The sequence below is a fragment of the Pholis gunnellus genome, assembly GCF_910591455.1.
Source record: "Pholis gunnellus genome assembly, chromosome: 13".
NCBI classification, from domain to species: domain Eukaryota; kingdom Metazoa; phylum Chordata; class Actinopteri; order Perciformes; family Pholidae; genus Pholis; species Pholis gunnellus.
In genome coordinates this window covers 12867020-12891743 of record NC_136540.1, presented here as the reverse complement: position 1 = coordinate 12891743, position 24724 = coordinate 12867020, and the positions used below count along the sequence as shown (strand labels likewise).

General features: G+C 40.9%; 1 protein-coding gene across 1 annotated transcript; it reads left to right on the top strand.

Annotated features, from left to right (window-relative positions):
* Positions 1-691: 691 nt before the first annotated feature.
* On the top strand, positions 692-24419 carry gabra1 (gamma-aminobutyric acid type A receptor subunit alpha1; the record flags this gene model as incomplete). Its single annotated transcript, XM_079171913.1, has 9 exons — positions 692-771; positions 4821-4933; positions 5986-6053; positions 7744-7964; positions 9242-9324; positions 10536-10679; positions 11545-11697; positions 23272-23474; positions 24099-24419. 9 exons carry the CDS (start codon positions 692-694, stop codon positions 24417-24419), a joined length of 1386 nt encoding a protein of 461 aa, XP_079028039.1.
* Between the last annotated feature and the right edge of the window lie 305 nt (positions 24420-24724).

The following is a 24724-nucleotide window of genomic DNA, read 5'->3' as shown; positions in this document are numbered from 1 at the left end:
CTTACATACTTTATGACCCAGCTGACATCATAGCTTAATGAATGAGGAGGAATCAAATGCTCCTCTTTTAGAGGGATTTGGTTTGATATTGCGGTATTGTGCGTTTCACTTTGCAGAGGAGGATGTGTACAGGTGCTACAAGCTCACACAGGGTGTTATGTGGTCGATGATGTGTTGCCTTGTTATTTCATCTTAATTATTATGCGCTACAGATGCAGCCATATCGTATACGTGTGTATTGAGCGTCAGTTATGAATGTCCCTTTCTGATCATCGAAATTCTGACCAGCTATTTAAAATTCGGTCTCCCACATAGACTAGTTAGGGTGTATAGTATGTCCCTGTCAATGTGACACATCATTTAATAAAATGATGATGTGAAATCTTTGAGGCGTGCGTGTGTCAAGTAGTATGTGATGGCCCAATGCATGAGGCAGGGCCATTTGGTTTGATTCATGTGCTGTCAGTGAATCTGTAAGGGATGTTAAGAAGCAGAACCAAAAACCGCATCTCTATAGGAACAAGCCTTCACGTTGCCTGTTGTTTTAGCACATCTACGTGTTTATTTTACTCTTGCTGTGATGAAATGTTTGGGTTGATGGTGGACCGTTGGTTTATATGTCTTGGTAATGCTGTTCATTCTCTCTCTCTCTCTTTGACCTCCAGCAGTGAAAGGTCCTCATATTGCAACTATGTGTGGACGGAGCAGGACGGCCTTTCTGTTTCTATGGGCTGGCTTGCTTGTCACCAACAGCGTACTGGGTGGGAAAAGGTAAGAACAAACTTGAACTAACATTTGCATATGTGCCTGTATTCTATTGGGTCCCTTCTAAATGTGTGAAAGCCGCAAATATCTTGCACATTGTTCGTATGACTTGGTTTTGAAGCCTTGCGCAGAGTTTGAGACAAACGCTCTGTGAATTCTAAATATTGCCCATATGATCAAGATATTAGTGGAATACTGCAATTCCACACATTTGGACATTTGGAGGACAAACTGTAAAGACCACACTGCACGAGGCAAAATATTAAATGTACATTTTGAAGCGGGCAATTACCTTTTAATGCTGTTCTCAGTACTTGCCAAATGGTCAACTGGACAATAAATATGTCAGTAAATCAGTCAGTCAGTCAGCGAGGGCTGCAAACAGTTGTACGCCAGCTGAGATGTCTTCCTGCCTATTGCTCGCGTTATTGGGTTACACCCTCACGGATATTCACTGTGGTTGTAACTGGGGCATCCCCACAGGACACATGCTTATAATTGCATAGAGGCAATGAGAAGTGCAACATAGAGAAAGACGATGGGGAGTTGAAATAGCCACTATCCTTATTAACATAGTATTACAGAGGTTGTTTTTTTTGGGGGGGGGGGGGGGGGGGGTTGTCTGGCCTTGTGGGAAAACATCTACATTCTCAGTTTTCCCACCTGGGCTGTGTACAGTAGATGACTCGAGTTGCACCGGGATATTTGGCACAGATTTGTGCACTCGTCATTTGACAGTGACTGCGGGGATAGTAGGGTCGATGTACAGACACACTTCTCAATGTCAACACCGAGGTGTGGGATGCCACCTAACCAGAAGCAGACAACGAGAGATAATGATTGGATAAGAGGTTGCAGCAATTTGATCCACTGTCATGTGTCTGCATCTGCATTAATTGCCACGTGATGTAAATGCTGGCCAGCCATCCATGAGTAGCATAAAAAAACAGCATAATCTGACTTCAATCCTTGGATTAATGACATTGAACATTTACAGTAAATAAGCACAAAGACAAAGAAACGTACAATTCAATTGGCTGTTGGAACTACATGAGATCATATTAGCTCATATTCAATTGTGCTTCTTTTGGATAATCCTGGAGAGACTCAAGAGATCAGGCTTTTCGGAATGGTTGAATAATTCAGTAGAACTGTCACATAGAGTTGACTTGAATGGTGATGTCTTGAGATGGTCCAGCTTGCTTCTCTGCCAGTGACAACAGAAGGTACACCACAAAAACACACATGCATACAGTATACATTACATGTTTCAGCTTACATGATCTGAGCACATGCAGAACACAGATGTGTCCTATTTTAATGCATGATGCACTGCGATACATCATTATTGCACACTGATTTGATCTAACTGATTAATCACGACTCTAGCTGAGGTTTGAGATGCACTGACTGGCAAATGGAGGGTTTGATCTACTGGGTTTGATGTGCTATATGTTGAGCACGTCAGAGGAAAATCTAAAAGTACTGATTACTTTACTCAGGAGCTGTCACTGCAAACTGCAAAGCAATTATCACCCAAAGATTTACTGTATAATCCAGTCCCCCTTTTGAAGTCAAATACAGAATCGAGCACACACACACACACCTTGGGGGATTTCAACAAGACACGGTAATCAGGAAGACCTAGCACTCTGCTACAGTATGTTGCCAACGATAGAAATTGCCTTATAATTAGATATCCGAGTGACGAGAGAGAAAGCGAGTGAGAGAGAGACGCGCAGTAAAATGGAGAAAGGGAGACATTGGCAGAGTGAGTGTGAACGGCACTGTTGCTGTTCGGATGACCTGTAGATGGGGATGGTGTACAATGTTTTATGAGGAAGTGGCCCTTGGCTGATAAACATGTGTATTCTTCTACAGCACCTTTTTCTCACCATTTTCTTTTCTTTTCCTTGACATGCAACCCCAACCCCGCCTGTGTTACCCATATACACTGCAAAAAAATGACTATCATGAAGAAATGTATCTGCCACATTATTCCATCTATTCCTAACATGCGCTTGAGATGATAATTCTGTCTTGTCGGTATCTTGAATCAAGGTAAAAATACAGCAGACTATCATTCAAAAAGATGCAAGGTCAAAGAAGTATCCCCATTGAAAGATCATTTCCTTTTTTTCTAAAGAGTGTAATTTTCACTATTTCTGCAACTGGTTAATAATTACTTGTAAGGGTGGATTATTCTCTTGTATATCCTTCTATTATTAAAATGTTTATTATTGGTTAACTTCAAAGATTTAAGGGACATCCTGGCTTGTAACGAGGCCTGTAACCTTTATGCCAGACCAAAAACTGTTCCGATGTCTTTCTCTGGTTTGGAAAATTGGAAATGCCTAAATAAATGTTTTTTATTAGTCAGCGATCAAAGAAGAGGTTGTGTTTTATTCTAGTGACAGCTGATGTCCCATGGATGCAATTTATGCTCCCTGTATTTATATATAATTGGCTTTCTAGACCTGAACAAAACAGATAAATTAATGTTTTGAATTTGAGTATTTCCAAGCTGTTACCTTCAAGACTGATGGAAAACACAATTGCTCATCACAGTTTCCACTGTGTTAAGGCTGATTTTGGTTTTCAGAGGGGTTTTTTTTTGGCAGATAGAAGGACGCTTGCGAATTAAGGGAAATTGGTGGCAGAGAGATGCACATTAACCCTTTTTATACAAATCCATGTGTGACGCGGATGCGGCATCCTTGTTTAGAAAGCAAAATGTTCAGCAGCTCACGTTCAAAGCTGTGGGATTGAGGCAGATCCTACCGCTTTGAATGTGAGCTGTCTTACTGAACGCCACTCCCCAGTGTCACTTAACAATTTCCTCACCTTTTCCCAACCCCGCTCTTCTCCCTTGTATCTCCCCCTCCTCTAGCTCCATTATATCAATTTATTTTCTCTTTTTTCTCTTTTCTTTGGAGCTTTCCTTGCATGTTTCTCCAGACGCCACTTTCCCTCCAGCCATCCCTCCTACTTGTCCTTCCCTCCCATTGCAGATCCCTGCTAAATAATCTTGATGACCTCTCCCTCTCCTTGGAGCCGTTCAGCTTACAGAGCTTGTTTCCAAACACTTGCTTTTTATTTAGCATGCAATCAAACCAAACGCTATTGGCAAAAAGAGAGGGAGGGGATGATTGCTTCGATGCATACAATGCATTGTGAGAGAGTTTCATCTGATTATTTTCAGCACTAACGCACATGCAAACATATGCATAGATATGTCCACAAGCTTGCATATGTGCATCAAACCCTGAGTCTACCGTACATGCACGCAATGACTTAGGTACGCAAACACACACAATCACACACATAGCTTCCTGTCGCACCCCGCCTTTATACAATGCAATTAGGAGCTGTATTCCTGATTATGAGTGCTATCAAATATTTATGCATGGAGATGCTGCAAAGTCTGCTCTTACAATTTCTGATTGTGACTGTTTTCGGCATTGCTCTGAGCATTTTGTTTCATGTTGTTGAAAGAGCACATTCAGCAAGGCCTTTGTGGTCTAAAAGACCATATTAAGGGATAAATAATGCATTATGATTCCTCTATTCTCTCTCTCTTTCTCTTTCTGTGTGAGATTGTGCCTACGCGTGGGCGTGTGTTCGCGCACACGCATGTGCTCTGAATGCCCAGTTTTACATTTCGATGAAATAACTTTAACACTTTCCAAAGGGATAATACAGGATGATTTGGCGTTGTATTATATTTTCTTTTCCAGTCTATCTCTTAACAATCACTTGTTCATTCTTCTCATATCAATATGATATAAAACCTCATGATCACACACTGTGAATTGTAAATCGGCACTGACACTTAAAGGCGTCAGTGTCATACAGGATTTGGGTTTTCTTGTTTGTTTTTTCACAATGTGATTCATGACGCATTCTGTGTTGCACATGTTCTTCAACAGAGTAAGATCCTGCATTTTTTGTCTTTGATATATTATTCAGAGTTTGTTCTTACTCTTTTAGCTGTTTTGACTGTGGTTTTGGACTCTAGCTGTGACGACTTTAAATCTTCTTCTTTGCTTTTCCAGCTCTGGGCAGAACGGCATGACAGATGAACAGAAAGATAACACAACAGTGTTCACGAAGATCTTAGACAGTCTTCTGGATGGCTATGACAATCGCCTCAGGCCAGGACTAGGAGGTCAGTTAACCCAAGTCATTAAATGTCTTTTGTCCCTCATGGTGACTGTTTGAATCTTTTTTTTTCTGTTTTTTGCCAACATGCAAATATCCTCCTGAAGGATTCCTAAAAGTAGCTTACTTTCCACATAGTAATATCCATATGATCACATCTTGTGGAGGTGGGTTTGCTTACAGTGTCAGATTATGTGAGTGATGATTAAAATAAAAAAGAACTGGAGATTCACTATTCACCTGCTGCTTTTGTGAAACAGTGAAATGGCATAAAGCCAGCACTTCTAACTTAACATAGTGAGTGACAATGTATTGTGTGGGCAGCCCTTCACTCTATTGTCAACTGTCCATTGTTTGAGAGAGAGAAACAAAATGGCAGGGAGACTGAGAGACAAATCCAGAAACAGAAAATGAGATAAATGGAAAGAAACGGAAGAGTAAAAGAGAAAAGGGAGAGAGATAATGTGACAATTGGTGTGTGAAGGACACCGAGGATCCCACACTGCGATGCAGCAGGCATCAAACAGGCGAATAAAACCAGGCCTGCTAGGAGTTCAGCGACTGAGGGGAAGAAATTATGGATTACGATGGGTATCATTCATAAATCAAGCTGTCATATTTCAGTTTCAGAATCAAAAGAAACGAACCCTCACACACACACACACACACACACACACACACATACATATTGCCTCTGCCACCCCCTCCAATTGAGTCCCAAGTGGACCCATTTTGTCTATCAGTATTATGGGACCAGAGTGGCATATTTTCAGTAACACAGCAATGCGCAAATCTATTAAGAGATTGAACCACCGTCCGGGTTATGGAGCTGACACTGAAACCAATACCAACAGAAATGGTTATCGACATCCAAAATGGGCATTTTTATGGTGTTTATTTTTTTTCCAATTTGTGTGTGTGTGTCCAAGTGTTCAAAATAATGCTGAATAGATTGAATGGATGAGAGACTATAGCCAGGTGGTCATGTATTAACAGGTAGTTAGAAGCTAATGAATGCCACGTATAGTCACTCACTCTGGCAATTTTCTGCTTCAACAGAGTGTGTAACCGAAGTCAAGACTGACATTTTCGTGACTAGTATTGGACCCGTTTCGGACCATGAAATGGTAAGACTCCTTTCACCTCTGTAAATGTCACTAGTTTCCCCCTGTTCCCGTCCCTCCACGCTCACCTCTGCCTTCTAACCTCTCCGGGCACAATGGTCTCCAAACTGGAAAGTAATAATTCATTTGATGATTCATTCCATTAACTCCTGGTGTGTTAATAAAACTGTCACGTGTGAAATGTATTTTCTGGTGCATGGTTCATAATCCTACTCTACATAAATGCCACCCCTACTCGTAAATATGACTGCATGGGACTTTAATGTGGATGTCGAAGTATGCCGTGTGCTCCGACCCCAAACTCTGTTTCTGTTTCATTTTGGAATAATAGAAACAGCCCCGCTTGTGATAGAGTATTTACATTTATATACCCATATACCGCTGATATGTCTTTGCTAAACAAGCAAAGAAACGGTCGGATAGTGAGATTCAAAGACTGAAGGTGCTGATCTTTCCTTCGCTCCTGAATTGCAATTCAATTGCAGCAAACATGGTTATTTGATTATATGTCAATCTGATATGGAAGGTCAAGCTGTGGCCACATTCCATTTTGAGATAAGTAATAAGCACTACCGTATGATGAAATGTTTTTAACATCAGACTAAAATGCAACATCAAAATATGAATCATTATTAAATCTTCTTCAATATGCTAAAAAAGGCTGTGGGCTTTTCAAACATGGCCATCTGATCCTTACTCTGTGCACTGGAAACCAATTAATCTCATCCAAATGTCTCACTGTTATCTGCACGTGAAGTGCTGTACTCTATTTGACGTAATCTAAGTTAATTGCAGTGGCTGACATGCGGGCCAGGACTATTTTGCTGCTGTGTTGAGGCCAGAAGGAAGAGCTCAAGAACATTGTCTCCATCTCCAGCCTTTCCCTATCCCCCTCTATTACCTTGAGGCTGTTTCAGCTGACACTAATTATCTTACGTGGGCCAAGTGGAAATGGGGAGAGAAGAGAACAAAAAAACATGCTGCGCTGTAATTTTTACAGGCTCCCTTTACTTTGCCGGGCACTCATGTGGAACCATTAGAGTCTGCTCTCAGCTATAGTCATTAGCTGCCTGCAAAATGAAATATCCTGTTAATTTTGGGTCCCGTGCTTCCTTTTTTGTGTCCAGTGTGATTTTGATTACTGAACAAAGAAGTTTCCCCAAAGATAAACGCTAACAATGATTATTTTTGTCACTTACCTGACAATGCAAAACCAAATGGTGCCCCATTTGCATATAGTGTATTAAACTGACCATACCACAAATATGTAATGACATTAAATAAAAAAGACAACCTGACATATTACTAAGTGAGATAAAGAACAATTACTAAACATTACAACCGAGGCAATCTTTTAGAAAAGATACCAGCCAGAAAACCAGGCACCTCCATCCACTAGACCCTCTCCATATGTGCGAAAGCATTTAACCTGAAGAGACAGTTAGCAGCAGGGAAACTAGGCCAAGACTACCATAAGAAAGTCAAAGTGACAAGAGGAAGAGAAAAGGGAAAAAGAGAGAACATGAAAAAGGATAAAAAAGTAAAAATAAGGTTTTATTACTCAGCATCTTCCCCAAGCCAGCTTCAGTAGATGGCGGTGGAAGGAAAACAGCTACAAGGTTAGGGATTTTCTTCTTTAGTTTGTCTCCCTCTTGACTTGATTTCTTCTCTACCTGCCGCCGTCCACCTGTAGGAGTACACCATTGATGTCTTCTTCAGACAGAGCTGGAAGGATGAACGGTTAAAGTTTAAAGGACCCATGGCCGTGCTGCGTCTCAACAACCTGATGGCCAGCAAGATCTGGACCCCCGACACCTTCTTCCACAACGGCAAGAAGTCGGTGGCTCACAACATGACCATGCCAAACAAGCTGCTGCGAATTAAAGAGGAAGGCACTCTGCTGTACACCATGAGGTAGGTTGACTATGATCTACACCGGTGCAACTCAGAACTAGCCAGAGAGTCGAATGTTTTTGAACTGACATTAAATGATAACAATACTCAAACTGAAGCAAATTTTCTTTTGCGAATGAATGCACATTTGGTGCACTAGTAAGTATTTGCAATACCAGACTGGTGTGTGTGGAAACTACTCATGATAGTGCCCATGTTCATGGTAAAGAAGGAACATGTCGTCCAGTCCAACAGTGTGGTCTATTGATGGGTTTTTTATTTAATTTTTTTGGACAGCAATAGAGATTTATAAAATAATGCAATTTTGTATATTTAAACATAACGTTTCCGAAAATGTGCAGTACAAAAAGGTACTTGCTTTAATGCAGTAACCAACTGGGGAAGTTACATGATGATATCTGTCAGTTGAATTTTATCCTCTTCACCACTGTGTGTAATCCCCTTAACTGTGAATACATACAATATTGTGTTACATTTACTGTTTTAAGATTATTCACTGTACTACTATTTCTTTTGCTATATATTGATTTATTCATTGTTCTTTAGAGATTATAGTCAGCCATTTATAAATTCTGTATACCACAAAAAATCCATCCATTGTGGCGTTCACCAGGAAACATAAACTAGTTTAAACCTGTCATGATTTATCCCTTTGGGGATGCTGCTTGACAGTTGCGAGCAGGAAGATAAGGTGAAGAACCAGTCGTGGTACCAGTCGTGCCTTCAGCAGACTGTGGGTAAATAAATGCTTGATAGACAGTGCAATCCTTGATGCACACCGCAGAGTGATGCTGTGTGAGATGTCTAAGGCAAGGATTGTAAAACATTTGTTTTAGCATGTTTACCAGCAGGGGGAGGGGGTAGAGGCGGAGCCCATATTGCTGTCACAGATGAGCGAGATGAGGGATGGATGGGAGATTAGTGTGTCACGGGTGGCCTAACGTGCTGTTTTTCACCAAGCTGTCAGGAAATGGAAACCCACAGCTCAGGGAACTAGAGCGTTTCTGTTGTTTTGGTGGAAAGTAGCTGCAGTTTGACAGTGTTTGGTGCTGAGAGACTGGGGAAAAAAACATTACACCACATGTTCCTGGTGCCTCGTTGTACTAAATTGTCATTCTTGTGCCTTAATTCTTACAGTCCTCTTCCTGGCCCCTCCACCAGCACTGTCAACATGATTTCTTTCTTCCTGGCTGTACCATACGCTGTGTTTTTCATTATTTCCTTGCCTTCCTTTTTTTCTTCTAATTCGCTATCAATGTCTATGCAAATCTCTCTAGGCTTACAGTAAGAGCAGAATGCCCCATGCACCTGGAAGACTTCCCGATGGATGCCCATGCTTGTCCACTGAAGTTTGGCAGCTGTAAGTGGCCTCTGCACTCACACACAACCTTACATACATTGACACACATGCACACCACACAGACACACACGCTCCTCTCTGACACGCTGTCACTACCTCATTCAACTGGAAGAGCGACCCAAGCACCGTTCCCTGATAAGGGATGACAGTGTGGTAACAGCTGTTCTCCCAGAGGAACTGTCCGCCAAGGACCCTGTGGTCCCTCCATTCAACCCTGCCAGGCCCTGCAAGACCCTGCAAGACCCTGGCGGGCATGAAGCGCACAGACCTGTGTTTATCCAAGGCAGCACACTTTGTAACATTTCCAGAGCATCACACCAGCTGCTCACCGCTGACAGCTATCCCTTCCCGGCATCATCCTTGAGAAGACATAACAAGATATAGAAAGATGGAGGTTGGAGACAAGAATATAGAATGAGAGGAGAAATAGATGAGAGAAAAACATAGGAGGGACGAGGGGAGAGAAAGCCAGCAAAAATACACCAAAAGTGGAAGAGATAAAAAAAAGCATCACGTCACACTGTCTCTGTGCCATTCTTCAGGCAGCTGCACAATGTGAGTGAGCGGACCGAGTCCCAACCCCCCCTTTAAATTGAACTCACTCCCTAAATATTTCAGTGATGAGCTCTCTTCCTTATGCTGCAGTCTGCAGTCGAGCCATCCTTTCCTCTGCAGTGGTCGAGCCACACTGCAGCTTTGACAGGTTGGGTGGCCGGAGGGAAAAACAGACTGACTTGGCTGTTTTAAGGTCATGATGTCCTGTTGGGATGTTGTTTATTTGTTTTCTTACATTTAGAGGGATGTCATGACACAATGTGACATGACAAAGCATCACATGTTGAAACGCAAAAATGTTTGAAATGGGAAATGACCTTAAAAAGTAATAAGTAGTAAGAAACCAGTGGAAATAAGGTTAGCATACACTCGAACAAAGTACGAAATTGTATGGTCAAATAGCAAATGAGACAAGACAGGCAGAATTGAGATGAGAGCAGAGTAGACAAGATAAGAGAAGGCAACCAGAGACCATGAGAAAATAAATCCAGAGGAATTGAGTGGAATACCTCATTCCAGATTTCCCTTCTTCTCAACTGGCATTCAACCCAGCAGCACGCTAAAAAGCTAAAAATACATCCTGCAAGGCATCACGTAACAACAGACAACCAGCACTCAAATAATTTATAACTGTTCACTCTGTCCCTCCTTGTCAGATGCCTACACTAAAGCAGAGGTGGTGTATTTGTGGACCAAAGGGGCTGCCCATTCCGTGGTGGTGGCAGAGGATGGGTCCAGGTTAAACCAGTACGATCTGATGGGGCAGAGTGTGGATTCCGGTGTGGTGCAGTCCAGCACAGGTGGGTTTCAGTTAGGTTACAATATGCTCTGAAGGATACAGTTTACCGTGAAATATGTAAATGTTTATAGAGGAAATCTTTACAGTTTGAATAATTCATTGACGGGAATAATATTCACATTGCATTACCCAGTCAAAGCTACTGAAAAAGATTGAAGCTCAGTCCATGCACAGTTACGTTGTCCTTTTCATGGCTCTTGTTCATCGTTTGTCTCTCTTCAAACGAAGTGGTCTGAAACAGCTTCTTTTTGACACAGCTGCAATAGTTCATCTGTATCTTCAACGGCATCAGTTTGTAGCTTTACAAACGACAGGCCATGCCCTAGATTCATAATTCCCCTCCTTGTGATTACGTATTTTGTCCACCTCTTCTTTTTTTTATTGATAAAGGATAAATTAGTGGCAGCCTTAAATGATTTGCCTTGTTTGCAACAAGCTCCCAAGTGACTGCATCTACCAAGCTTTATTGAATAATGTTGATATTTAAATGCATTATATCTTTTTTTTTAATTTTATCCAGTTATGTGTTTCTCTGGAAAGCCTCAAAATCAACATATTGTCATAACCAGATAAAACCCCAGTGCTGTTGCTGTAGTGGTCGTTTTCTCTCTGCAACTGGCTCTAACCGCACTGATGAAATAGGTTATGCCTGTGTATTGAGTTTGTTGACAAATGGCACCCATAACTATGCCAATAAATTTCAACCACAATAAAAATGAGAGCCAAAACACAACAAACCACTTGGGGGGGAAAAAGCACCAAGTCTACAGGGACAGGTGAAATAGATGTCCTTAATATATATTTTGAAGTGTAGAGTTTATTTGTGCGTTCTTTCTGACTTTGTGTCTTTTGTCTGCTCACCACAGGAGAGTATGTTGTGATGACAACCCACTTCCACCTGAAGAGGAAAATTGGTTACTTTGTGATCCAGACATATCTACCTTGCATCATGACAGTCATCCTCTCCCAAGTGTCTTTCTGGCTCAACAGAGAGTCCGTCCCTGCCAGGACTGTCTTTGGTGAGTTGTCTGCTCCCTTTTCTTCTAAACATCTGTTGGTAGAGAAATGAGCCTTTTCACCAGAAGATTTCAAAATCTGTTTTTGATGGTATGACATCAAGCACTCAATCAAAGCTTTAGTGCCGTTGACGAAATTCAATTTCAATTCAATTTATTTTTGTATATATGTTAATAATAAAAAATGGTAGTAGCAGTGGGTGTCGGCAGGGCCATGGCGGGAGGAAGGACCCGGGTCCAGATAAAACCACGACCCATGGGAACCTGTGAGGCGAGAAAGCACAAAGACTCCGGGGAAGAAGCAAAATTAGTAATGAGCATTAATGGGACATGAATTCATACAAAAAGAGATGAAGAAGAGGAGATAGGAGCTCAGTGTATCCTAGGAAGTCCCCCGGCAGTCTAGGCCTATAGCAGCTTATCTAGGGGCTGGTCCAAGGCAAACCTGAGCCAGCCCTAACAGTAAGCGTTATCAAAAAGGAACGTTTTAAACCTACTCTTAAATGTGGTGAGTGTGTCTGCAGCCCGGACTGAAACGGGAAGCTGGTTCCACAAAAGAGGAGCTTGATACCTGAAGGCTCTGAATTCAAAATCAGGTACGGAGCGGCAGCCAGAAGTTCGCCAGCATCCGCCATCTTGAAAAGAGTCATAGTAGATAGAAACATGAAAATGATACCTTCACGAGACAAAAAGCAGATCCAATAATCCAAATAACATACTTGCCAAGTGATGTTTGGCTCACTTTTTTTAATCTATAGTGTAATCTGTAGTACAAGGTTTGAAAGTATTTAACTTTCATTTAAAAAATACATTTAACCCATTAATAATTAGGGTTGGGTACCGAAACCCGGTGCCAATATACCTACCGGACCGAAACGCAACGCAGATTTCGGTGCTTCTTTTCGGTGCCTGAGCCGATTGAAATACTTTTTTTTAACACTACTCTGATGACTCCGTCCTGGCAGCAGGTAACGATAGCTACCGTGTGTATAGCTACAGCAGCTAGCTAGCCATCAACCTTTTAACAGAGAAAATGCCGAAAGGTAAACGGTCAAAAATGTGGCTGTTTTTATTTTGAAAGTCCGTTGCTCACTGGCAGCGGTGGAGGAATGGAGACTACTGGACATCGCTGCGGTAAAGTTAGCAGACACTCAGGTCTCCGTGGTCAACTCAGCAGACACTTACATGTTAGTGACCTATACGCTGAAATTCACAGTAAACGCATTCAAACGGCACAGATCGGGAGCGAGCGAAGGACTTTGAAAGTTAGCGGAAAGATTTAACGTGAGACAACATCCGGTTTCTTCAGAGGAACATCCGATTTTCAGAATAAGATGCCAACAAAGTATGAATTAAATTCACATTAAGTATAAAACATGCTACCTGCATCTCGTGAGTTAAAGGGAAAATACACCTACATTGTGCGTAAGTGTGTCTTTATTCTTTGATCGCTGGGTAACCATCATCACCTCTGAGTTACAGCATTATATTGATGAACAGTAGAGCTGCATTCACATGCTCTGTCATGAAGACAGAAGACACATTTAGATGAAACGTGCTGAAACATTGTATTCCTGTTGCACAGCAGTGGAACGTTTCACATGAAGTCACACACTGAGCACAGATAGTGAAGAGATATAACTGCTACTGTGTAAAGGGAATACTGCTGTTAAAAAGAACCTTATTTGTTTAAAGTGTTTGCAAACCAAATGTTATTGCACTTTTGTTCATATAGCAGTACTTTTAAAATAAAAGTGCACAATACACTACCTTTGAATTAATTATTGAACTTTGCCATAACAATGAGATTAATCGCAAAAATTCCATGCGATTAAAAATTGTAATCGTTGCCCAGCACTAATATGTATAGTATACTTTAAACAGTTAAATATATTGTTAAATTTGACTTGGCAATAAAAAAAGTATCGGTTCAGGCACCGTTTAGGCACCGGTATCGTTTTAAAAGTATCGTTTTAGCACCGGTATCGGAAAAAACCCAAACGATACCCATCCCTATTAATAATTGACACAGTCAATTTGACAAGACACGCAGCTGTCAATGACCCTTGGGTTCAGCTTTATTTCTTTGCGCCAAGATTAACAAAAATGTCTTTGCTGCCAGGATTTACTACAGTGCGAATACCACATCTAAATTTGCATCATGAGACAATTCATCAGTGGGAGGGAGGCTGGTTCCCAAATGGATGGGGTCCTTGATCGATTGTCTCTTGCTACCACAGTATGTTGATGGAGTTAGATGATGTCTGATTAACAGCCAAAGCAAAGCAAAGAGAATGATTGCTTTACTTGACGCCGGAGAAACATTCTCTGATATGGACAAGTGGTTAACATTTCGGGGAAGTCGTGTTCTTTGATGAGAGTTAGATAAGAGCTGCAAGTAGAAGGCAATTTAAAATTCAACAAATGCCAAACACCTCTAATGCTCACTGATGTCCATGTTGCATCTTGTTTGTTTAATATGTACGCAAACAGAAAAGAAAATGGGACAACATGCTCTAACAATTTCATGAACAGTGGCCACAGCATCTTCCCGGTGTCTCTGCCGGTTGCCTAGCAACCTGGCAACCTCGCAGGGATAACCGAAGTGGCATCAATCTTCTCATCTAATTCTCAGCGAGAAAGCTAATAAGCGTATTTTTCCAAAATGTCAGACTATTCCCTTCAAGGATATTAAATGGTAAAAAGAAAAATGTCCAAACGTCATTGTAGGATATTTCAACTCTTCTATTCTATTCTATTCTGTCTCTGCACCAATGAGGTGAACGAGAGCTTTAATCAGTCGTGGCTGGCTGCAGTAGAATTTCAAGCACAAGGCTCAGTGTGAATTTAGATTTACGTGCTCTGAATGTTTGCCTACAAGTGTGTGTGTGTGTGTGTGTGTATCTAACTGTCTCTTACATAATACCGCCCAAAAGGAAAGCTCTTGCTAGTCTGCAGCATGCTCTGTAGCAGCAAAGCACAGCAGCAGGCAGAATGTCCTTGAGTTACCTCACCCTACACTCATTCTTCTTGTTTTCTCTCTCTCTCTCTCTCTCTCTCTCTCTCTCTCTCTCTCTCTCTCTCTCTCTCTCTCTCTCTCTCTCTCTCTCTCGGATGTCAGTGTCTCCCCTGGCCTATACTACTTAAAGAGCTTTCACAGAAACATTACACAGACCCCTGATCTTGCAACTCTGCAGTCTAAAGCAGGTTTTTCTACTCTTCCCGCAATGTTTTTGGTGTCTGTTTGTGTGAGTTGTTAGTGTCTTCATGTGTCACAGCTAGCTACCTGCGGTGCTTGTCACGTGTCGAGGGGAAATGAGGATGGCCTAGATTAAATTCGAACAACTATCTAGGGCATGTGTGTGTCCCTCATGCTATCATTGCCGGTTCTGCTTCATGAGATTACATGCATGCAGTGTGCGCACACACACACACACACACAATCACAGTTGAATAGGCGCAAGCACACGCTTTCATGAAGACACAGAGCAGCACAGCATCAAGGTATGCTAGGTAGGTCATTCATGTGATTAATATGCATCACCTGAGACAGCAGATGAATGAGGCTGTTCTTCAAAGAGGTTACCATGTCAATATCGCTGTAAATGCGTCATTAAAAAGACATAGCAGACAATCAGGACCTTTCATTGCCATCTTAATCCGTTGGCTATCATCTAAGTGAAAGATTTATGTGGTATCTAACCATTGTACATGTGTTTGGTGCTATTAGGATGAAAGAGTACTCTCAGCTGTCTTCACACTGAAGGTCTAATATTCAGTATGTCTTTATTGTGTTGAATCATATACAACATGCAACCTAAATAACAAGCTGCCATGCAATATATATATATATATATATATATATATATATATATATATATATATGTCAGAAAGGGGTTACGGTCTTACTGCTTGTCATGTTTACTGTGTACAGGGGAGACATGTGTCTTGATATGGCTGTGCACAGTGATTATGTTGAGAGCCGGGCTCATAAATGGTGCTTTTAAACATTCAATGCATATGATGTGTTGTAGACAGGTGTCAGATTTTTGAAACAGGCAGCTCAGGGCTTGACAGGAACAGAATGCTGATAAACACAAATCATACTTGATGTGCTATAGTTTAAAGTCCCTTTCAGAAACCAACCTCATCATGTACGTTCCAATTTTACAGTGTGTCTCATGTCACTTTACTAAAAAGTCATGACAGTAACGTCACTAACATTTCCAACTCAGCACAAGGCTAAATTAAATGCAATCACGTTAATGTAAAAGCTATTAGAGACCAAGGTTAAATACACAGCGAGATATTAAATGTGCATACTGTTCCACCTTATTAAGAGTACTGTGTTAAATGTATCACTGAACTATAACCTCTTATGCACAAAGAACACATTCTCACTCCCCACTCATCTTGGTCGGTGGCCCTACGCTTCAAACTATAAGGTACCCGTCCAGTGTCAGTTTCTGCTCGATAAATTCACACAGTCTCTTTTCAAAATAAACTGCCAAAATAAGAGTTTAGTTGATTAGATTCAGGCAGCAAAAGTACTTTGTTGGGCTTAGGAAAGCATTGCGGTTTGGATTAAAACAAGTTTGTTACATTTAATAAGTGTGCTTGGTAAGTAACTAGCGACAGTTTTATTATGTAACTTCCTTACTTAACTAAGTTGAAATATGTAGATACGGTTGACTTGGTTTCACATAGGACACCGACAACTGTTTCCTGGGGTGATGAATGAATGAATATGCAGCTTCAACATATGTTAAATAAAATGGCAACCCACACTTAATGTCTTGACTTTCGTTTGTAAATTAAGCAGCACCATTGCTTTTAAGGGGGATTCACAGTGAGAAGTAGTTATGAGTGTCACTCTTTCATTAAATCTTCAAAGGTAAAATAAGTTTTAAAATCCATCATCGATGCAGCCTGTAAAAAAAATTCAAACGTGCTGCTTTCCCCATATTATGTCATGACTTTTCAATCTGCAGCTGTTCCCCAGTTGTACCATCACTCTCTCTTGGGAACAGAGTGCGAAACATTACACAAGCATTATAGCTTTGTCCGTAATAGTGCTGTCATGTCTGAGCAAAGCGGAACATTTACGTACCTCTGTATGAACGAATGACAATAGCCATTATTTTAACAGACACATAGATGAAGCTAGTAATGCTACGTATTCCGTGTCTAAATAAGGCTCGAGGAGTAAACTCCTTTTTAAAACTATAAAGAAAATATTATGTTTTTAATATTATATTTACGGATCAATTAACTAAATAACACAAATGGATATTGGGCATTCCCCCAGGAGACACCGATTCACAGCTTGACTTTTCCGTGTTTTCATATCAGAACCGAATCAGTATCAGACTCTGGACACTGGTGCAATGGATAGTAAAGACAAAAAAAAAGAACAACTACTGAAATGTTGTGTGTGTACTCTTATTACTACAGATTCCAACACAGATGATTACATCTGACACAGAAACCCCATAAACATGAACAAACTGAAGTCACTGTTTGAATTACATTATGACTCTGAAGCACATCTCTGCACTACATCCTAGCTTCAAAGCATTCCCTGTAGCTGGCAATTTAAAAACACAGCAGTGGGTAGAGTTATCTTATTTATCATTGTGCCGATTAGGAGGCTGATTAGTTCATAGCCAGTTTGCTGTAGTGGAAAACTGTTGGCAATATATTTATTTCCAATCCAAATGAAAACCAAAAGGAAACAGTCACTGACGGTGCTGATATGGTGCTCTCTCTCTCTCTCTCTCTCTCTCTCTCTCTCTCTCTCACCACTCTGTCTCTCTCTCTCACCACTCTGTCTCTAAGCTGTCAGGGACAGCAGTGCTCAGAAGATTATCTTGCTTCCTTCTTGTCTCTTTAAGCGATTGGCTGAGTATTTATTGGTTCTCCCACGATGCTGTTTAATGTATCTGCTCATTAAGAAATAACACCTTGTGTGTGTGCGGGGGTCAGTGTGTGTGTGTGTGTGTGTATTTGCGTTTGGTTGTGTGTGTGTACACAAGTAAGAGTGTGTATGTGTCAACTCTTGTTTGTTATATGTGCACATGCTGGTTGAGTGCCAGTCGGTGCTCATAAATTCATGATTACTAGCTGACAATATTGTAGGCAGTGCAGCTACTGTATTGCTGTGTGTGTGTGTGTGTGTGTGTGTGTGTGTGTGTGTGTGTGTGTGTGTGTGTGTGTGTGTGTGTGTGTGTGTGTGTGTGTGCGTGGCACAGTTCTCACAGCTGTGGTGCTGGCACAGTCATTTAACTCACCCGCCAATCATCGTGTCAATTTATTTCTTCATTTATGTAAATCCGAGGTGACGTAGTAATGCTGAATGGAATGCGTGTGTGAGTCAGGCCCCGCGGGGCTTCAGTTATTGATAAGGTATGAATAAGTAAGTATAGCCGCAGCACAGTGGAGATGTTGATAGACATCCAATAAAGACAGCTCCACTCCTGGGGCTGGTTTAGGGAATATAAAAAGTTGTTTGACAACTCCCAACACAAAAAGCATGTTCATTAACGACTGTCTTTACAAATTATACAACAGTGGTACCCTCGCTTTATAGTGTAAGATCCTTGTGTGAAAGTGTGAAAAAAACAACTCACCTGTGACTAAAATGATATGTATATATAGAACTTAATTGCATTAGCATTTCTATTTTTTGGGGCAAAATTCAGACATATTTAATTTGGTTTCCGTATAATATTAACTACAAACAAATAACAAATAATCAATAGTTCTTATGGTTATGTTTAAAGCCCTTAAAGTAAGGGATACAGAAAGACGGTGGTCATGGTTAAATATCAAAAAAGTCAACACTGACTTAAAGCTCAAAAAGGGGATATTGACATTAAATATTTCAATATCCCTTCAATATATTTCTTAACTTCAAACCAAGTCCTAAGAGTCTTTTAAAAGCTCTCTTAAAGGCGTAAGCAATAAAACAAGTGTTGTGTCTACTGTCCTTGCGTAGATGTAGTTGTGTGTGCCAGTGAAAGGTTTATTAAACATTTCATTAACAGCAACTTTATTGCAAGCCCTCTTCAGCGCCCGGCTTGTATTCATGCTTTAAGTCACACATAGAGGACTGCACATTCTTTGAGTGAGCAGGCACAAAGCACCTTTGACCTCGTCCCACATTTTGATTGTCATGTTTGATCGGTTACCTACTCAGTCAAAATGTTGTCTGAGGCAGATTTCTGCCTGGAACAAGGGAACATAAGAGGAGAGAGAGAGAGAGAGAGAGAGAGAGAGAGAGAGAGAGAGAGAGAGAGAGCAGCCATTTTCCTCGGGGCTCACTCTCCCCCACAGAGATTTTGAGATGTGTGGCTTGGCTGCGATCCAATGGCTCAGCAGTGTATTGAACTCACTGGCTTGAGATTGGTCAGATTAGCTGAAGCCTGTCATTCAAGGCTTGTCAAACTGTAAATTATCTTTAAAAAAAAAAAATCAATAATGATTATAAACAAAGACTTTGCACCTCATGCAGGCAAATTGTTTGGCGCTAAGGGACAAACAAAGTTGAACTCAAAAAGCCTATTAATTTATTTTTAGCCATGCCTGGAGCGATTTATTTTTGTCATCTGGAGCCTCTTACAGGCAGTCGGGCACTAATTGTCTATCAGACTGATTACCCTGATAGACGTTAAATCAAATGTCTATAAGCTTTACCTTGCTGTGTCAGGAACCTATTAACCAGGTGGACATTATCTGCCCGAATATTTCCAAAAATGCACATTTGCACTGTCTGCCTGCGTGTAGTCATTTCAAACTTTTCCTTGCCCGAGGCAGCAGTGACAGACTTCCCACCTTGAAATAGTCTGCCTCACCTTGTCATTCATCACCTTACAACTCTAATTTAGTTCCCTGAATTTGCTTTCTCACTCCATCTTTCTCTACGTCTTGACTTTTTCGTCCCCCATAACCCTGTGTGTCTTTGAAAGAGAGTCTGCAAACAGAGGCAAACAACTTGTTAGAAGATATGTATCATGTAAATCAAGTGTCAGCGCTTGTGCACACTGAGCTAAATTGAGTAGAAGGAACTCTCAAGAATTGAGTTACACCACTATTAATCCAGTTAGAACTTTCCAGATCAGTGATTTTGTTCATTAACATCCTTCAAGGCCTCAAGTCTATTAGTTACAACATGTCAAATGGAGTCATTTAAAACCAGCTCTGGAGTCACTTTCTAATGAATCAACTAACCAGTGCTCTAAATTATTCCTAAGTAGGCATAACACTAAACAGACACAAAGGAGGACTGTTCTTCCTGGAGGTGGGAAACGAATGCCGGACCACCGTGTTAGTAAAACCACACACACACACACACAAACACACACACACACACACACACACACACACTTTTATATGCACACGTATAACACATCAACAAAGCCAACAATCAACGACCAGTCAATTCCAACTTCTATCACCAGATGTTTTTTTTCTCTTTTTCTTTATTCTTTTGTGACGTAAAGACATTGGTGGTGTTGGAAGACTTGTTTCCATGACAACAGAGCTTGTCAAACACAGTAAAGAAAATATGATTCTAATCATCAGGGCGCCGTTGTGAGGACTTGTGTAATACCCAGTGGTGCTGCCTTCCTCCTCCCCCACACCATTGACCGATTTACTGGCAAACAAAATACCTGACAGAGCGGCACCAGTCTGTTGCATCCACCTGCCCTTACCGGCCTTCATCCCTTCCTACCACGATACCCTACATATCTCTAATATCCTTAAGGCCATATTTCTCTTCCCACACATGTATTTGGGTTACCTAGTTGTTTCCCATAACAGATATTTCCTTATACATCTTCCTTCACTCCATCTTATCTCCGTAGCACTCAGTACGGAGGCAATAAGTGTGAGGTGTCGTGCCTTTCTGCTCCAGCACCTGCTGAGGCCGTAAGCACACATGATTGCTGGCAGAATCACTTTGCACTGACTGTTCTCCAGTGGAGAATGTTCTGGCACCCCACCTCATAAGCAGTGACACCTTGGTGGTAAATCTCAAGACACTGCTCTCGTTCCTAAAATGATTTAAACTGTGACACCAAGCTGGTGCTTCCAATCCAATTTCAGCTTCATGTGATGCACAGTACGTGTGGATTCTTACATTTGCAGGCAACTAATTTGCAGCAGTAATTTAGGTAAACCGGCAGCATTTAGTTCCCTAGTTTTTATAGCTTAAGCCTTGGACTTTTGAAATTGCAGTTCCCACTTCATCTCATTCTTTAAGCATTCACTCTTCATTTATTATAACCAACACCACATTTCTTCCCTTATGTCAAACCAAGTGCAAATACTTGTCCATTGCTACCATTGCCATGGTGGTCTCGAGCAGATACACTATGGAAAACGGTGTTTTGTTTTTTATTCCTTGAGGGAAAACAAATGTGGTCACTGTGAACATGTATAAACGTTTTGTGACATGTTCCTTAAAAATAAGACATATGTTTCCCCAACATGTTATTTAGCTATATTCTGTGTTAAAATGGAGGGTAGGCAAATCCGGTATGAATGTGTGTCTAAGCTACATTTAATATTTTCATATCTCCTGCTGCCATGCGTTCCCATAACATATCAACAAACCAGTCAATGCCCTGCTAAGCAGTGGGTGCAGTGCAGAACACGGTCATGGGTCATTTTTTATGACATCACGTAACTGTGGCATAGAAATGTTACACCTCACATCTGAGTTGTGCTTATGCAAATACAAACATACCTCGTGCGGTGATGAGGCAGGTGCTATTCTTCATAAGCTCAGAAATACAATTTGACAATAAATTACGCTCCAAACAGATAATTCTGACCTACGTAATATATTACTTATTATTGTTAGTCCCCTTTGGAGCCACAATGAAGACCAGAAATGTCTACCAGCTTTACCTATCCAGTTAAGCCATTAGATGTGTCTTATTCAGTTATGGCTAATGACCAATCATTTGTTTGGCTCTGACTAATGAGAACACAATGATCAGCCTTTATGCTTCATGTCACTGCACCAACTCAGTAATGCCAAAATGATGTGAAAAGAGAGTGGGAGGATGAGGAGTCTGTGATTCACCACTTAGCACTTACATCATAACCGAGGAGGAAGAAGAATACATTTTTTCATTCACGTATGTCATGATGAAGCTTCTGAACTTAATAAGGCTTTTATTTTTTTCGATTTCTAAGTAACAATTGTACGGACAATGGCATGAAAATGACAAAGGCAGCTTCAAAACAACTCGTATTAAGTTAAGAACCAATTAACAGTATTAAGCAGCTTTATTAGAGGTCTTATATTTTCATTTCATTTATTTTGTTTAAGTCAATATGAACTACAGTAGAGGCTGGAGATTTGCTGCGTGACTTAATGGTACACTTATGAGTCACCATTAATCACCATTAGTCTGTACAGTGAAAGAAGTCTTAAACGTCATAACAATATATACCAAACATAAGAAAACGTCCACTGGCATAGTGGTGGGAGATAGATGCTAGCACTCACTGAAAATGCTTAGGCGTATACTTGCATAGGCATCCAAAGTAATTTTTGCTCAGCTTTAAGAAACAATTACCAAAAAAAAGACCATACGGATGAGGGATAGATCCTTTAAACATGGAAGTGTGTTTGTGGCGGTATCATGTACATGCATGTTTTTACATAAACACCTCTCCCTACATGTGTGGGAGGATCCTCTCTGCATATTTTATAATTCCCGTACAAGCCAGCTGTTCCTCAGCTCCCCTTCTTGGTAGCCCAGGCTGACTTGGTGGATTGTTTGCTGCTTGGGCTGATGTTATTTGGTGTGTAAACATCTGCAGTAGTCTGTTCTGTGATGAGCACCGCATCGTTAGATATGCTCTGACCCAGTTCCTCTCCCTCTCTGGACTGTGTCTCATCTCAGCTTTCAGCAGCTGATGTCGTAGCTTAGCGATTTTGGTTTTCCAGGGTTGACACGTTGGCTATAAACATGCATCAACTGTATTAATGTATGCTTTTTCTTTGCTTCGTAACTGCTTAAGCATTGGTCCACGGGTCACATTTAAAAAGAGAGCCTATTGTGCCTGGTATTAGTCAGCAGCAGTATCTCTGAGGCCAACTGCATCTTCCAGCTGCATCTGTGGAAATCTCAACCTCTCGGAGTCTATTAAAAGCACGAGCTGCAAGACTGTATCCGCTGCTCACATAGATTAATGTGAATGAACTGCTTGCTCATTTGACTTTAAATAAAATACTTGCTCTGCAAAATCCTCATATGATGCGACCGTTGATTGCTCCATTTTAGCAAATATAGACCATCTCTGCTGTAGAATTCCTACACAACGTTGGCTTAGATTAACAATAAATTCATGATAATGCCACAACATGTTTGCTCTGGAAATGCGTTATTTATCAAATGAATGAAGATGGTCATTTCTAGTTACTTAATGTATCGTGTTTAATTCCTCTAAAACCTATACATATTTTATTTTCATACATTTATGGTAGACAAATGAGTAATCATAGCAACTGAATTTTCTGAGATTTCACATTATCTGTCTTGTCTTGTCTCCCTGCAGGAGTGACCACTGTCCTGACCATGACCACACTCAGTATCAGTGCCAGGAACTCTCTCCCTAAAGTGGCCTATGCCACAGCTATGGACTGGTTCATCGCAGTCTGCTATGCCTTCGTCTTCTCGGCCCTCATTGAGTTTGCCACAGTCAACTACTTCACCAAGAGGGGTTACGCCTGGGATGGAAAAAGTGTTGTGCCAGAGAAGGTATTTGAAGCCTTTTTTTTTCATATTACGTATACGCCTAAGGGATCTGCATAGAAATGAATAGAGATAATAGACAGAGGTTTTGACAGACTATGGTTGGCTAGGCATTCATTCTGTTATTGTGTCTGCCCTTGTTTTAACCAAAACAAAAGGAACTTCATGTATCTATGGAAGGAAAGATGCAGGACAGTTAGCGCTTAACTGTTGAAGGAGCTGGGCCAGGCAGGGAACATCTAGATGTTGTCCCCAGCTCATCTCAATTTGCAATTTGAGTAACATGACAAGAACATTAATAGTTTAATGTTCATCTCGGCTTTCTGCTACGCCTGTCTCAATGCCGCAGTTAGCAGCACCATGCTCTGTAATCTCATGCTGTTTTTTTAAATATACATATATTTAAAGAGCCCAAAATTATTTTTTGGATTTATTGCTTCTGCTTTCAAATATGTTGATGTGAGGAATTGATATTTCTGAATTGACTATCCATATGTCGACTGAATGTTCACCAAGCTGCTAAATGGCATATTGCTGAATGGCATATTCACATCCATGATAGCGCAAAACAAGACATCTTTAAAGAACCTGAACTTTATTCATTTTACTTTCCCCAACAAACGCAATCAGCAAAAGAAGAAGAAGGAGTCCCTCCTCAAGAAGAACAACACTACAGCCTACCCAGCTGCAACTGCTACAGCCTTCGCCCCCAATATTGCCAGGGACCCTGGATTGGCCACTATTGCCAAAAGCGCCCCACCACCCCCAACTGAGCCTAAAGAGGAGCCAAAGCCCAAGCCTCCAGAGGCCAAGAAGACCTTTAACAGTGTGAGCAAGATAGACAGGATTGCCAGAATATCCTTCCCGCTGCTCTTTGGAACCTTTAACTTGGTCTACTGGGCAACTTACTTGAATAAGAAGCCCAAATTGCAGGGGATGGATCCACAATAATCCATGTTTCATTCCTTTAAAATGATACCTGTCTATTTTTTTTTTCATTTCCTTTCTTATTCCTCCTAAAAACAGGTGTTTATTTTTTATTTTCAGACAAACATGGTGTCCATGCTGGTTTGAACTCCCAGTTGTTGCATTGCTTCGATGTTTACCTGAAGTTTAAAGATTTTGAAAAAACAAAATAGAGAAAAAAAGAAAGATAGCTATACAGACTGTTGAAAGGATGTTGTTCAGGTCTCGGGTGATGCTACTAAGAAAATGCTACTATACATATATAGCCAAGAGAATGCTATTCTACAACT